Here is a 16,826-nt window from a genome sequence, read left to right as displayed (position 1 = left end):
TTTATTTGGCAAACATGCCTCTTCATGTGAATCAACATGCTTACCAATCTGGAAAGTCAACTGTGACTCTTTTACACAAAGTTGTATACGATATCGAGAAAGCATTCGCTCAGAAGCAATCGTGCTTGGGTGTTTTCTTGGATATTGAGGGTGCCTTTGATAACGTGTCTTTCGATGCCATATTGGAAGCCGCACGAAACCATGGGCTACCTACAATGATTACCAATTGGATTCATCAAATGCTCAAAAACCGACATCTCTTCTCGACATTGCGTCAAGCAGCGATTCGAAAATTGAGTGTTTGCGGATGCCCCCAAGGGGGAGTCTTGTCACCACTTTTGTGGAATCTCGTAGCAGATACGCTATTGAGGCAACTCAATAATTGCGGTTTTCCAACTTATGGATTTGCCGACGACTATCTAGCTCTGATAGTTGGTATGTGCATAAGCACCCTATTCGACCTGATGCAAAGTGCTCTTCAGGTAGTCGAGAGTTGGTGTCGCCAATATGGCCTTTCGGTTAACCCGAATAAAACATCTATTGTTCTTTTTACGGAAAGACGAAACCGCGATGGAATTCGACCTTTACGTCTTTTTGGCACTGAGATTAATGTGACTGATCAAGTAAAGTATGTCGGAGTCATTCTAGATTCCAAACTTTTATGGACAGCTCACATTGATTTCAGAGTCAAAAAAGCTTGTATGGCCTTCGGTCAATGCCGGCGAACCTTTGGTAAAACTTGGGGCCTCAAACCCAAATATATCAAATGGATTTACACAACAGTTGTTCGACCAATATTGGCATATGGATGTCTTGTGTGGTGGCAAAAGGGCGAAGTGAGAACAATCCAATCAAAATTGGGCCATCTCCAAAGGATGTGCTTGATGGCGATGTCTGGTGCGTTCTCTACAACTCCCACAGCAGCGCTCGAGGCCCTTTTCGACGTTGCGCCACTACACATATATCTTAAACAAGAAGCACTTTCTTGCTCTTACCGTTTATGGATACTGGATCTAGTGGAGAAAAATCCAGTGAATCGTAGATCTACACACACTTCGTTGTTTCCACTTTTGGTGAATTGGGACAAAATTGTCCTTGCTCCAAGTGATCTCACAATTGCTTGTCACTTTCCTTACAGGACATCGCTGGAAATGAATTGGCTGATGAGCTAGCTCGCGATGGAGCATCGCATGACTTCATTGGCCCTGAGCCGGCTATTCCAATTTCGAAGTGCTGGGTGGAGCTTCAGATAAATTCTTGGGCGGCAACTCAGCACAAGCAATATTGGAATAGTTTGGAGTCGTGTCGTCAAACAAAATTGTATATTACTGAGCCATCTCCAAAGGTGGCGAAGTATTTAACAAATCTGTCAAAGCAGAATTGCAGTCTCTTGGTCAGAGCGTTGACAGGCCACTGCCGACTCAACTATCACATGGCAAATATTCAGCGTGCTGACTCATTTGTGTGTGATAGTTGTGACTCCGATTATGGAACTTCGTATCACCTGATATGTAACTGTCCAGTTTTTGCGCAAATGCGATTCCAATTACTTGGTAAACACTTATTAAGTGAAACTGAATACAGAAGCCTGAATCTTCAGGACATCCTGTTATTCTTAACCCGCTGTGGTAATGAGCTATAGGCTCTCTTTACGCTCATGCGTTTTGCAGTGCCCTTTTTAGGGCGCTGTTCGAACCCATTGTGGTATGGAGCTACATGCTCTCATTTCGCTTATGCGATCTTCCCTCTTCAAGGGACCCCACTCCTATTTCCTCCCATCTTTCCCTTCCCTTTCCTCTCCCATCGGGTAGATGATGAAATAGGCTCAAATATGGCGATGGCACAAATCTCCCAACTGGTGGGGAACGTGCCTTTGGAGCCGGCCTTCTGATACCTGATACCTGATACCTCCCGAAAGAAGTGCTAAGGTGGTATTCCTTGCGGTTGTATGTACGAGTATCGCCTGGAAAGAGTAAGAATCCTATGCTCCCACCTGGCACCCCCTCACTCTAGCTCCGTGGTCACCAAAGTGCGGCCCGCGGGCCGCACGTGATGCCTGTATCTCTTAAATCTGATAAGTTTTGCAATTTTTCTCTTCGGGAAGCTGTTCTACTCCCAAAGTTATTAAGTATACCACACTAAATTATTTCGAGAACTACCCACTATCATAAATAAAATTGGTTGGAAAAACAGGGTTGAGGATCACTGCTCTAGCTGATGTCCGAAGGACAACTGTGCCTAGGTTGCACTTACAGCAAAGTACGCAACCCTTAGCTGGCATTCTTTGTCATCGTTAGACCCGTTGAAGCGTGAGGTAGGGGCTTGTGAGGACCAGAGCTATGTTGGACGCTCCTTCCTGGTTGTCGACAGACTTTGAGTTGCATGATCACTTTAAAATGTATAATACCTGGCTAAGCAGTAAGAAGCAGTTCATTAACCGCTTGGTGGAACTTTTGTTTTGAAACATAATTCTCGTTTCTGCAAGTCTCATATTTTTGATAAGCTTCCAAAGGTTCTCCATGAATCACGTAGTTCATTTTCGGATATTCCTCTGTTCGCGATCTTTCGAGGATATTAACCTTTTTCTGTCATCCCTTTTTTGATTAAATAAATTGTTTTTGAGCAGCATCCAATGAACAATGTGTTGTTATCATAATGATAAATATGATAACCCTGATCCTATATTCGGCTCTTTTGATTCACTTCGACAAGGATTTTTAAAGCTTCTTCTTCTTCTTTTTCTTCTTCTTCTTCTTCTTCTTCTTCTTGGCATTAACGACCTTACGGGAACAGAGCCTGCTTATCAGCTTAGTGTTCTTATAAGCACTTCCACAGTTATTAACTGAGAGCTTTCTTTGTCAAAGTTGCCATTTTCGCATTCGTATATCGTGTGGCGAAGTCAAGGAAATGTCCATTACGAAAAGATCCTGGAGCGACTGGGATTCGAACCCAGACACCTTCAGCATGACTTTGCCTTGTAGCCGCGGACTCTAACCACTCGGCTGAGAAATACTCATAAAAAAACATAATCTACTGGTGATATTCCGCGAAACTACATAAAAAGTTCGTTTCATTTTAAAAAGTTTCGCACATTTTTTATTTCATTTCGTATTGACATCCATATCATATACCCTTAGTCCCATTCTGTCGCGCTTCAGTTTAGGCTCACCCTCTCCCTTGCTGCGAGGTGGGTTGTTTTTCACAAACGGCCACCCCACAAGCCAGTTAAAGTGCAATGTAGGTGGTTTGCGCATTATTCCACGTGGGGTGGAGAGCTCCCAGGGCGCGGAGCCTGGTGAGAGATGTCAATTCCGAAGACCGTGAACGCAAAAGCTCAGCTGCACAAAGAACTGAGAGATGAATAATGATGATAATGAATTTTATGACGTTCCAACGACAAGTGAGGGGGTGCTGACAAGGACGAAGAAGAGGACGAGAACGATGATGATGATGATGCAAATGATAATGAAATCGTTTGATAGCTGAGTGCAGCAGTTTTACCATCAGGAGCCACTGGGGAAAAGTAGGTTGCCTGGTCTGCTGTGGGCAAGGAGAACGATGTTTGGTCGGTTGGTGCGAAAGTTTTGATGCCTGATGGCCATTAGACATGCCGCACGGCTGTCATAAGTTGGAAGTTAGTTCAGAACCAGCAGCGATGGGAAGCTCGAGGAGGCCAGAAGAAAAGTCCGAATGAGTTTTATTTATCACCAAAGCAAAATCTGCTCTTATCTATCCGAGAAAAGATTGTGATGCACTTCTCCCTTGGTGACATCAGTATCAGTATTAAAGTGGATGGGTTACTGGATGTATGAATGGCTGCCCGAGCAGAATAGAATGTATGCTGAATTTTAGCTGAATTATGTATTACTTTTCCTAAATTTAACAATTTGTATCACAAATGAAATTGAATGACACTTATTAAGTTGTAGACACTCTCGAAATAGTCCAAAAATCATAGAAAACATACAATACTAGAGTAAACTTTTCATTTAGTAAGGAAATTCTCCCGATTTTCAGTTGAACCCTACACGATAATCTGCCCCAATTTATCACATTTTACTCGGGCGTTCCACCCCTTTCCGGGGCGATTGTGATTCTGGAAGGAAGTTTCATTACAAGATAAGCTTCCAGGAAGAGGCAACAATGGCAAGCCTGAAATACTGTTATTAAATATTCAAATTTTGTTTTGATAAATGCAGAGAGAATTTGCATCCAGCTGAGAGCACTACTGAATATTCCGCAGCTGCTGTGATAGGACCGGAATATTTAGCTTCTGAGTAATGACTCCAAGTACGGACGGCTATTTGCAATCCATCAAGATGCTTCATGAATAAAGGATTGATAAATTATGGAGGTACTGCTCGAACCAGTCAGGGATGAGTTTTGGGCAATGATCTCGTACATTGATCTGTGAGGAATATGCTGAGCGGAATTAAATGGACTTGTTAATTGGAATCGTTTATTAAGCCAATGATGATTATTATTAATTTGTATATTTAAACATGGGACGTGGAAACAATCGAATGCACTAAAGATTTTGTTCAATTTCGTGATGTTTTCATACATAATGACTTGAAAAACAATAATCTTTGTTGTAGCAAATAGCTCCCTACTGGTTTAGCGGCAATAATGCTTTGCAGTAATCTTTCCAACAGTGATGCGAACTTGAACTTGAAATGATGAATCAGAATTTTAACTAAAAGGATGCATAACCTAAAAGATGTAAATCTGAAATAAAAGAGCAATAAAATGTTACTGTTGGGCCTTCCTTAGCCAAGTGGTTACCCGACCAGAACCAAATAACAAGATTATAACACATTTCTATCAGCAGCTGTTAAAAATAACAGAAGTTGATAAAATGTTGTTATCAAGATGGCTTTGTTCTCAACTTGTTATATTTTTAGTAACAAATTTATAACAAAATTTGTTATATTTTTGACATCGCATTTATAAGTTTGTTAAACTCAAATAACATCCGATATCATAAACAGTAACACAGTTTGCAATAATTTTGTTATTTTGTAACATCCTTGCAACACATTCTGTAATAATTTTGATATAATTGTAACAGGGTTTGTTATATTTTAGATTAATTTGGTGCAAATTTTGTTAAAATTTTTGTTATTTTAACTACTACCGGTACATGTTTTATAACAACTGTTGATAAAAAAAAATCATATCAGGGGAACACATTCTGTTATAATCTTGGTTCTTCCGTCTGGTCGGGTAGAGTCCGCAGCTTCAAAGCAAAGCCATGCTGAAGATGTCTGGGTTCGATTCCCGGTCGGTTCTTTTGGCAATGGGAATTTCCTTGACTTCCCTGGGCAAAGAGTATCATCGTACCTGCAACACGAGATACGAATGTGAAAATGACAACTTTGGCAAAGAAATCTCTCAGTTTCTGTCTTTGGAAGTGCTCAAGAGAACACTAAGCTGAGAAGCAGACTCTGTCCCAGTGAGGACGTTAATGCCAAGAAGAAGTAGAAGAAGAAGAAGAAGAAAATGTTACTAAGGGAGCAAATTCAAAGTGGGAATCAATATCAATAAACAGGATATAAGCGAAGAAATTTCGACTGATGTTGATACCCGATAGTTTTATGTTATACCATACGACTAAACAGAATTCTCCCCCTGAGGAAGACTCGGATTACAGTCGAAACTTTGGTAAAAATTTAAAACAGTCGTTTTCATTACCCAAGACTGCAGCGCCGAAACTAGTAGCTTCAATAGACAGGTGCCCCCTAATGTTAAGAACGAAAACAAAACGAGTTGTGATCAGTTCTCTAACTTGACTAATGTGTCATCAAAGTAACTTACAACATGTCGAGGCATAATGTAGTCGTTTTAATGAATAATAAGAATTTCGAACCAAATTAAGTTAAGAAGACAATGTACAGATGTAAAAATAAAAACCGTATAAACTACTACTCTCATCACTTAATTGTACTTCTTTCAGGAAATATGTCTGCGTCTGATTTTGATTTCGTATATGAAAAATTGGAACAAATGGTTGATGCAATGTTCAAACCCGAAACTACTGCAGAATCAGTCTGAGCTGGAGTGAAATTAACAAACAACTTTTTTTGAATTACGTTTGGCAGTGGATTCAAAGGAGGTCTCGAATGTTTTTAATTGAAATGTCCACTCTGAATGATATATATAGCTGATACCAACTCGTCGTTCGAATTGTTTAACATTTATCACGCAAATATTACAGTTACAAACCTTAAAGTAAAATAAGATCTGAAATCATAAATAGTTGAAAGTTGAAATATCAACTTCCCCGTCATTTGAAATCAAACTATTTAGGTTTACGTGCCATTTGTAGTATTTTGTGAAAATTATGGATATTTATTCTTTAATGAACAATAATAAACATATGAGTGCATGAGTCTATGTATTTTCTCCTACCAGATTATTAAGTTCACCTTACTTTATAGCTAAATCTTTATCTTGACCTACTTTCTCTAATTCTCTCTTCGCAGGTTCTAGCCACCGACCAGGATATCGGCGAGAACGGTCGGGTAACGTACTCCATCAAGTCGGGCCGTGGAAAGGCGAAAAAGTTCCGCATCGATCCGGACACGGGCATCATCTATGCGGCGAAAACCTTCGAAGTGGACACCGAGTACGATCTGATGGTCAAAGCAGAGGACAACGGTGTTCCGAAAAAGTCTCAACAGGCCCGGGTCAGCATTGCCGTTGTCGAAGTTCCGGGCAAATCGGAAAACCCACCGGTGCTCAAAACCATCGACCAGCACGTGGAAGTGACGGAAAGTGACACTCCGGGCTTCCTGGTGGCACTGATCCAAGCCATCGACTACGATGGCGAGCAACTGTGGTACGACATTATCGGTAAGTGGTTTCGTTTTCATTATGTATTAATTTTTAGAGAGGGTGGTGCTGGATGATAATGAAAAGGTTTGCCTCATTTGATGCTACCCTGTTTCAATTTTCATCAACTATGCAGCACAACTATAGAGCATTTCCAGTTCAAAACGCAAATCGGGTAGACGTCACATTTTCCGTATCAAATAAAACTTCGCGCAGGTATCGGTATGACATTTTCCATTACAATTTCGTTTAACTTCTTATACTACGTTTCTAAAAAGGACAACTAGAGGAAAATGTTTTTAAAATTTAAAAATTTATTACTCAAAAATTGTGCATTTCATCAAGATGATGTCTTCGAATGAGTTTCAGAAAAAAAAAAATAATCAAGGACTATAAAATACCCTAGGAGAAAACGAATCAATGTATAATATAATTCACAGATTTTCTCAGAACCATTTTTCATGTTTTCTTGAGAAAGCTGAACTCTCACCGTAGAATGGTTGAACGGTTAAAATATTTTTTTTTATGATTTTCATCTTTTTAATATGCAAAAAAATGTTGATACATTTAAAACGAGTGCGAGATGAGAGTTCGTTAATATTTTGATTTTTTCTTTCTTCAACCATTCCTAAGTTATCACGAATATTCGACTGAAATGGCTGCATTGCAAACTATAGGCAAGAGCTTAAGCTTTTAAAATTTAAAAAATGAGATTGAATGTTTTGAGATAATCTACTTAGTAAGAGTGGTATTCAGCACGAAAAAGCGATATTTTGTTTGGTAGTGTGGTCATCATATCAATAAAAAAAACTTATTTTGTTTGTTTCAATAGAAACTATTATTTCAGCATGTTTTGCATGCATAAAAATATATTTTTCATATATTTTTTTACTATAATTTTACTTTCTACGCGATCCGTTTATTAAGCTTGAATCACGTTTTTAACAAATTATAATAAAATCCTATTTACGACGTGAGTTGAAAACACCCTTTAATGGAACGACAAACACATCTATAAAATATACGTTCCGTAATATCTCTTCTGTTCACAAATATAGATCAGGGCTGACCAATGTACGACCCATGGGCCACATCCGATGCACGGCATTGTTTTGTGCGATCCGCGATGAGTTCTCGTGAGTAGAATATTAAATTGTTTTTTTTTAACATACGCATCGAGGCATTCAACTTTTTTTCATTAAATTATTATCTGTTCGTTGTTCTTACATTTTTTTCCCTGAATTTGCTTAATATCGTAAACTATTGAAAAAGTCTTATTACAATTATTATTAGAAAATAGAAGAGTTTTTTGAGAGCTGGTGAAAATATCGAAAAACAAAAAAAGGAAGTAAGCCACAAAGAATTTTGGGGCAGGTGTTTGAGATAATCTTATTGATAATTCTGACAGAATCTAACACATTCTCATGACAGAATATAAATTCATGCACAATATTTGCCCAGATTATAATCTATTAAATGAATCTTATGCGGGATACTGGCCGAGTTCCACAGAAAATTTGACTATTCCTACGTATGATTACCACTTAACTATGATGAGAATTCTCAATAAATCAAGATTCTCATTAAAATTCAAATGACACTAGTTAAGAACCTGACAGAAGATTGAAGACTAAGATTTCTAACAGAACTCAAAGTAGGATTTTATTGAATCCAGGATAATTTTCACAAAGTCCAAAGTAGTTTTTCTAAATAATCCTAGTGCAAATTGTGACGTATTAATCATTCATAATTTGACTAGAAATGTTCTGCTTAATTTGAGAATACGATCATGGGCAATGTATTTCCAAATGCTAAACAAATAATTGAAATTCGAATTTAGTACTATACCATTTTATTCCACAAACTCTAATGGAATTATATGGTATAGAGCTAAAATCGCGTTTTCATCTACTTAGAGGTATTCCACTTAACAGCTCGAAGATTTATTATCAATCGAAATTCGTTTACTTTCGTTTGAAATGGTGACGTGCAAAATTGTCCCAATCTAACGCTTTCGATGGAGTGACATTGGGATGTATATAAGCTAGAAATTAAGCGCCATATGAACAAACCAAGAGAGTGGTCTTCCACTCTCTAAGTTACTTGAAGCTTAACAATAACAATAAATTTTAATTTAATTAAGGTTCCCAAGAAAATATAATTTTTAAGTGGATGAATATTATTTCGAAATCGCATATTCATGATCATTTCGAAATAATATTCATCCACTTAAAAGTGATATTTTCTATGGAACCTTAATTAAATTAAAATAATGACAATTAAAAAAACATTATTTTCAGACTAATAATTTATTTGTTTTGAGTTGTCATAAGTCCACTTATGTAGATTCTTTGGATTTTGAAAAATCTGAAAATCTTTGGAATTGAAAATACATTATGATTTACTCCGAAATAGGTTTCAACAAACAACTTAACAAAAAAATGAATGAGACAATAAATCATTACAAAAATTAATAGCATGTAAAATAAACTTACTAATTTGATATCTTTCCATAAGTTGTCCCAATAGTGGTTAATATAGAGATATGCAAAGTACAGACTTAGATACCTCAAAAAACATTTGAAATGGGCCAAAACGTGAGAAAAATGCATATTTTAATCTTAAACTGGCAAACGATAAGAAATGAAAGAGAAATTATTTTAACAAAAGTAAAAGAATGTTTTGCGTAAATCCTGTTTTAGATATCAACCATCAATTTGATGTTTAAACCAATTTTGACACAAGAAAAGTAAGGCATTTCCCGGAAATAATTTTCTGGATGCCGTCGTTGGGGGTGACAATGGGTCAAAAAGGGATATGTGCGATTTATTTTTTGAATAACTATCGCAATTCAACTCCAATAAACTTCAAATTTGGTGTGTATGTACTTTGATGGTACATTAACTCACCCCATAGAGGGGGTGACATTGGGTTACTGTAATTGAAATAACTTGTTTTTGAGAATATGATTTCAAAACCATTCACAACTGAAAAATATTGACAAAAAACGATGCAAACAAGACAAAAAAATATCTAAGATGTTTCACAAGTATGATAAACCCACTTAAAAGAAAGATTATATGGTCGGCGTTAAGTCAGAGTGGACCAAGTGACATTTTTCATATTTTGAGAAAAATGGATTTAAAGTCTAACGCTCTGTAATTTTTGAACTCGTTAAAAATTTGGTTTAATATTTCTACACATCTTTGTGTTACTTTTAAAGAATATAATGTGAAGTGGTTATCATGAAAAATCATAATCCAAACCTCTGATAGAACGATTTTCTGATGGACTATGTGTACTTGGTCCACTCTGACTGAACAATTTCTAGGAAAATAACAATCATTCAATGCTTGCTTGGTCAAACTGGGTGCATATCTCTATGAAAAACAGATTATCAACATCAGTATCTTAAATTCTTCAATAATCGATGTCGTCAATACCGAAATCAGTGCCAGCTTGAAAATTAAGGTTTTGCAGGGTCAGAGTACTGAAGGCAAAAAATATTCAAATATGTGTTCAGTCAGAGTGGACCAAGTGAAAATCTTGAGTATCGACCAAAGTATACTGGTCCAATATGTGGGTTCTAGAACATTCCATACATACACCACAGAACTACCATAAACTTCTATCGAACTCTGAAATTGACTCAAAAACTGCAATAATCAATCAGTATATTGCTTTTCAATACTTGGTCCGCTCTGTCTGCACAGAAATTGTTGCAATTTCTGACCATCGATCCAAATATGGTAAATGGCCAAAAATCAAAATCAAATGCATTGAATTGAGAAAATTTTTTAAATTTCTATTGATGGATAAGTAGAAGAATCATTCCATGTCGAGAAATCTGACAAATCTCTTGAAATGTTTTTCATTTCCTCGCATTTCTCAGCGCGCTGATCATTTTCGTTGATATGGTAGTAAGCACTTGGTCCACTCTGACTGCACACTTTTATCGATTTTTGTTGATCATCCAAAGTGAATTTGTTACATATCTCTCGCAGTTTATAGCATTCTTAAAATCTGATCAAAGTGATACGGAGGTAAGGTAATTTCGCATCTAATGAGAGAATAATCCAATTTTCACAAGTTTTGTACATGGTCCCCTCTGACTTAACGCCGACCATATTGAAAATTGAAGAGCTATGAGAAAAAATATGTAAACCCAACATTTATCGTCAATTTTACATAAATTTTCTTGGTTTTTCCCTCAAATTGTCTTCAAAGTCTCATCCCCATTGCTATAAAGCCCATTCAGTTTCCCCAAAGGTGTACTGAAACAGTGATTATTTTAAACCTTCGCAAATAGTTAAATTTCGCCGCGACATTCCACGATCAATAAATTTCAGGCAAAAGTTGACATCATAATCCCAATATTTCAGCGATCCAACTCATTTATACTTTCGTGAGATGTTTCTATAATATGAAAACACCGATAAATAATCAAATTTAGAAAAAAAACACCCTTTTGATAAAAATTTACGATGTTGTTGCGCACGAAACACAGTTGCTGGTTTGAGAAGTTGTCAAAATGCGTTGTATTGTTATTCAATGCACGGAATACTCAAGTAGACTTGTTTGATGTTTCAGAGATGCTGTATAAATATAGAATAAACACATCTTCATGAAAAAAGAGAACACCCGGCACCGTAAAATGTCAAAAAAGTGGACTTGGAATTTCATTTACTATCGTTCTTGCTTGCCCCAATCTCACCCCCATTTTCAATGTTTTAGACATCGTACCGAAAAAAATTATTTTTTTGTGGGAAAATCAAACAAATTCCGGAAAATACCTGTGATGTGTAATGAAAAGACTTTCAACATTCTACTAATGCAACGATAGAGGCTAGAGTACATGCGTGATACTTTGTACAGGAGAAATTTAATGTTGTAAATTTTATCTAGTTTCAACATGCAAGTTTATTGATGTAGTAAACAAAAACTACTATTTCAAAAAATGTATATTGTTATGAATTATGTGTAATAATATGTTCCTTAACATATGAATTATTAATTTTAGTAATATCAGCGTTATAAGCTGAAATATTTCACAAAACATATTTTTCCGTTTTGACCCAATCTCACCCCTAGACCCATTGTCACCCCCATCGACGGTACCCCATTTCCAGGAAAGACATATCTATCCAAATGCATCTCTACTTTTTATGATTAATTAAAACATTTTAAAATTTATCAAACTAACAATAAACAACGTGATTTTATTTTTTGTCTTTCTATTTGATATTCTGATTAACCCTCTAATACCCAAATTTTTATTTTCGATCTAAATATCATTTTTAGTTATCTAAAATCATTCTTGCCTAAATGCCATTCTTCCGAATCACACCGACAAACAGATTTTGGCGAGAAGACTGTTTATATAAAACATCAAAAATTGTCCCTTCTTTCAAACAAAGGATATAGGCCATTTTAGGGTTCATTCAAATATTACGTAACGCAAAATTTGCCAAATTTGGACCTCCTCCCTCCCCCGCTTTTGTATGGGAATTTTCAAATTTTTGTATGGATCGTAACACTAGGTAAGACCCCCTCCCTCCCCCTGTTGCGTTACGTAATATTTGAACAATCCCTTACGAGCCGTTTTAATAACGTTGTGCAGCGAACCGTTCATTGTTATTGTTCAAAAAACTAGCATGATATTTGAATGGCACTGATCACACTTTTGTTGGTGATGACGTTCCCGTTTCTTTCTGGAGATGTTTCTGCCCAGTTTTCATATTTGATGATTTCAGTGGATGAAAGAAATTCTGACCTACGTGGTGATTTTAATTTTACATGGAAAGATTAAAAAGCTTGTTGCATACACGTCACTGCTATTGTAAGATTAGATTTTTTTTTCAAATGTGGGCGCTAAAAAATGAACTTTGAAAATGTTCCAACCCTCTGGAAATTTTTAAATATTCGTAAGGAAAACGAGTTTGGAAACTTCGCAGCCCATTTTCTCAATGCCTACTTTTTACGGATGGGACTGGCTTGCGATTCACGGCAGTAAAGAGGTCCATTTTTCGAGCTTTATTGTGGAAGAAAATTGTCCATCAAACTCCCTGGAATTCAATCGTACCTTTAATTTTCTATTTCCAGCCTATATTGAAAATAACGACCTGTGGATTTAAACAAACTTAAGAAATTTGGACTGATCTCTTTTAGATTATAGGGAGTAAACTGTGGAATTCCGAGAATAATCCCGAAGAGGATTGTACAACGATGCTAATACTTACTAGACGATACGGCTTGGCACGTCTTGCCGGGTCGGTAGTCCACAGGAGGAAGAGAACGAATTGGGCTGCTGCGTACATACGTTAGTGGTATGCGTGTCAACTGTGCATACCTGTTCGGATGAATAAACGTCAATTGACATCAAACCGAGGGACACATTTTATAGCATATTATCTCACATAATTGGGTATCCCACAAAATTGGGTATCCCCAGAATGGCTAGCGACCGTCAAGAATAAAGTCTCCAGAAATTTCAAAAAATAACTTTTTACCATCGAAAATATTATGAACTTTGTTGATAAGTATTGTTTTACACATGAAGTTCGAATTATGTGCCATACAAGCTAGCAAACTTGCATGCAAGTTGGCTGAAATAGTCTTCTTCTTCTTCTTTCTGGCGTTACGTCCCCACTGGGACAGAGCCTGCTTCTCAGCTTAGTGTTCTTATGAGCACTTCCACAGTTATTCACTGAGAGCTTACTATGCCAATGACCATTTTTGCATGCGTATATCGTGTGGCAGGTACGAAAATACTCTATGCCCTGGGAAGTCGAGAAAATTTCCAACCCGAAAAGATACTCGACCGGTAGGATTCGAACCCACAACCCTCAGCTTGGTCATGCTGAATAGCTGCGCGTTTACCGCTACGGCTATCTGGGCCCCCAGCTGAAATAGTCAAATTTTGCATTTTCAACAGTCAATATCTCAAAAACTAGACGTGCTAAGATATTTCTGAACACGGAAATCAGCAACCCTTAATTGAGTAAATAGCGGTATTTTTCTGCTTAAGACAAAAACGTGTTCCGCAGTGCTATTGATACTTTCAAGACAGGCATACTTTATACCGGCCGTAAACTTATGTATGGGAAAAATACATACTAAATTTTCATCAAAAAATTGCTTAAAACTAACTTAATATACCCAAAAATAGCAGTTTTTCGCAAAACTAAGTGAAAATGTAAAATTTTGGTGACATTTTTCTCACTATCAGGCGAATTTCCTTGAGTTTATACATGGGTCAAACTTTTGCCCCACTATGAGCCAAAAATTGTTTCCAAGCATTTATGCAAAAACTGATACACTTCAAAGCATCCTTATAATAGGGCTAGAAACGCCCTTAAATAAAATATTGAAAATGAAAAACAACAAATAGCCATAGCTTTTTCGAATCTCAATCGATTTAAATAATGTTTGGAGTCAAAGTATCTTACTTGATAGGCATTCGAATCTCCATAACATTTAAAAGTTTTGTTTTGAAATGAGTTAGGAATCTTGAAAAGAAACTCTTGCCCCACTCGAACTTTTGCCCCACTTTACTCTATAAGCAAATCGAATAATATGATTTTGAGAAAATCAATTGGGTGCACAATCTGACATAGATTCTTAATGTTTCTATCTATATATTTTGTTTTATCAGTCGTTGTTATTTCCTGAAACTTCTCAGAAGACATAAACTTCATTAAGTGCAATGTTTTCTAGTTATTTTTAGTATGGTAGTCCAAGATAATATAAGTCTCAATCTTTTGCCCCTCTAGTTCGAACTTTTTGACCACGAAAGACCAAGATATTGTTTACAGGCATTTATGAAAATAATAAAACACCTCAAAAACTTTTTACGCAAAGCCTAGAAATGTCCTTACATAAAAATATCGAATAAGATTACATTTTTTGTTTTGCTCCATGTAATAAAAGTTCGAAAATTACGAATTTCCCGTCTTAAAACAACAAATCGTCTAAACTTTTACAAATCAATTTCTTTAATATTAAGAGTAAAATTCTCTTACATGAATAGCTTTAAAACCACCATAAATGAACCACAACCATACATTTGATTTGAATTGAGCTAGAATTATTAAGAAGAAACTCTTGTCCCACTCAAACCTTAGCCCCACTTTACTCTAAATTTCAGAATTATAAATATATATTTTTATAGATTCATTTCAAAACACAGATCATAGATTTCCCTAATTTCAATGGAAAATGTCATACCGAATTGCTACCAAAACATGCACAAAATTTAATGTTTTTTTAACATTTAATGTTGATTTACATTAAAAATCGGTCTGAAAATGCCATTTGATTTGCGTTTTGAGCTGGAATTGCTCTTTATCCAACAGCAAGCATCCAATATTTATTCTAATTCCAACTTTTTGCCTTTCCTATTCTCTTTCATCCAAAATCACACAACACAATCGTGCAAACAACTGAAAATTCCGTTGGTACCGGAATGTCTGTCCCGGAACCGGATCTGATTACTGTGTCCATTACAAACACCGGTCTTTTGTACTGTGTTGGCGCGACATGTTTGCCCGTTTGCAGGTGGAGATGACCGGAATGAATTTTACATCGGACGAGACAATGGCAACGTTCTGCTGGCCAAATATTTGGACTGGGAAACCCAGAAGGAGTACAATCTGACGATAAGCATCTCCGACGGGGTTCACGTTGTTTACACGCAACTGTACGTTTCGGTAATTGATATAAATGATCACCGACCGGAGTTTACGGAATCGCTGTATCGGGTGGACATTTCGGAGAGCATCGAGGAGGGCACCGAGGTTCTGCAGCTGCACGCAACCGATGCGGACGAGGATAAGAAATTGTTTTACAGCTTACATGCGGCACGTGATCCAGTTTCACTTAAGTTGTTCCGTGTCGATTCGGTTAGTGGGAGTATTATTATGGCACAGAAATTGGACCGCGAGGCGCTGGCGGAGCACGTGTTGATTGTTATTGTAAAAGATCAGGGAACTCCGGCAAAACGAAATTATGCAAAGGTTATTATTACCGTGCATGACCACAACGACCACACTCCGGAGTTTACCAGCAAAATTGTACAAGGACGCGTTTACGAAACTGCAACCGTCGGCACGAAGGTGGTCCAGGTCTATGCAATCGACCGAGATATTGGGGACAACGCCAAAATAACCTATTCCATTGTGAGCGGGAACATCGGAAACGTGTTCAGCATCGACCCCAATATGGGAGTAATTAGTGTCGTGAAGGATCTTGACATCAGTGCCCTTTCGGAGTACATGCTACAGGTTAAGGCTTCCGATGGTGGAAAACCGTCCCTTTCCTCACAAATTCCTGTACATGTAATGATTAACATGGCAGATAACGCCCCGCCAAGATTCATCTCTGTCGATCCAGCAGCCGAAATCTATGAGAATCTTCCAATCGGAACGTTTGTCATTCACATCGAAGCTCGAAGCACTTCATCGTTGCAATTTGAAATTATTGGAGGCAACGTGAACGACATGTTCTTTGTGAATCCTTCCACCGGAGTTATCACCACCAAAGACATCCTAGATTACGAAAATCACAAATTCTACAATCTAACACTCCGAGCGACAAACATGGCTTCCGCGTCCGCTGAGTGCGCAGTGATTATCAACGTACTCGACAAAAACGACAACACCCCATACTTCGAACAGCAAATCTACACAGGCGAAGTGTCAGAAGCGGCTCCAGTTGGCTCCCTGGTGTTAACAAAGAGCGAGGGTAACTCTTCGAGTCAATCGGTTGGGTTCGTCAATGTATCGCTTCCCTTGGTTATCAAAGCCAAGGATGCCGATTCTGGCCTAAACTCTCTGCTGCACTACGACATACTGGAGATGCTGCCGCGGCGATACTTCCACATCGATTCCAGTACCGGTGCCATCAAGACCATCATGCACCTGGACCACGAGAAGATCCCGTTCTTCAGTTTTCATGTTAAGGTGAGTGACCTTTTATTGTCATGCTTCTTTCAT

The 16,826-nt window shown here is 37.4% G+C and overlaps 1 protein-coding gene across 6 annotated transcripts in view; it reads left to right on the top strand.

Annotated features, from left to right (window-relative positions):
• The window catches only part of LOC5574448 (fat-like cadherin-related tumor suppressor homolog), a 364,780-nt gene that overhangs the window by 261,453 nt on the left and 86,501 nt on the right, over positions 1-16,826 (top strand). For all 6 annotated transcript variants that reach the window (XM_021848929.1, XM_021848928.1, XM_021848927.1 and 3 more), the window contains 2 exons: positions 6,486-6,855; positions 15,391-16,793. In XM_021848929.1, the coding sequence (XP_021704621.1) occupies positions 6,486-6,855; positions 15,391-16,793 (1,773 nt within the window). The remainder of the gene's footprint in view (positions 1-6,485; positions 6,856-15,390; positions 16,794-16,826) is intronic.

The sequence above is a fragment of the Aedes aegypti genome, chromosome 3, assembly GCF_002204515.2.
Source record: "Aedes aegypti strain LVP_AGWG chromosome 3, AaegL5.0 Primary Assembly, whole genome shotgun sequence".
NCBI lineage: Eukaryota > Metazoa > Arthropoda > Insecta > Diptera > Culicidae > Aedes > Aedes aegypti.
The sequence above is the reverse complement of the archived record's forward strand: the minus strand, read 5'-3'. Positions and strand labels throughout refer to the sequence as shown.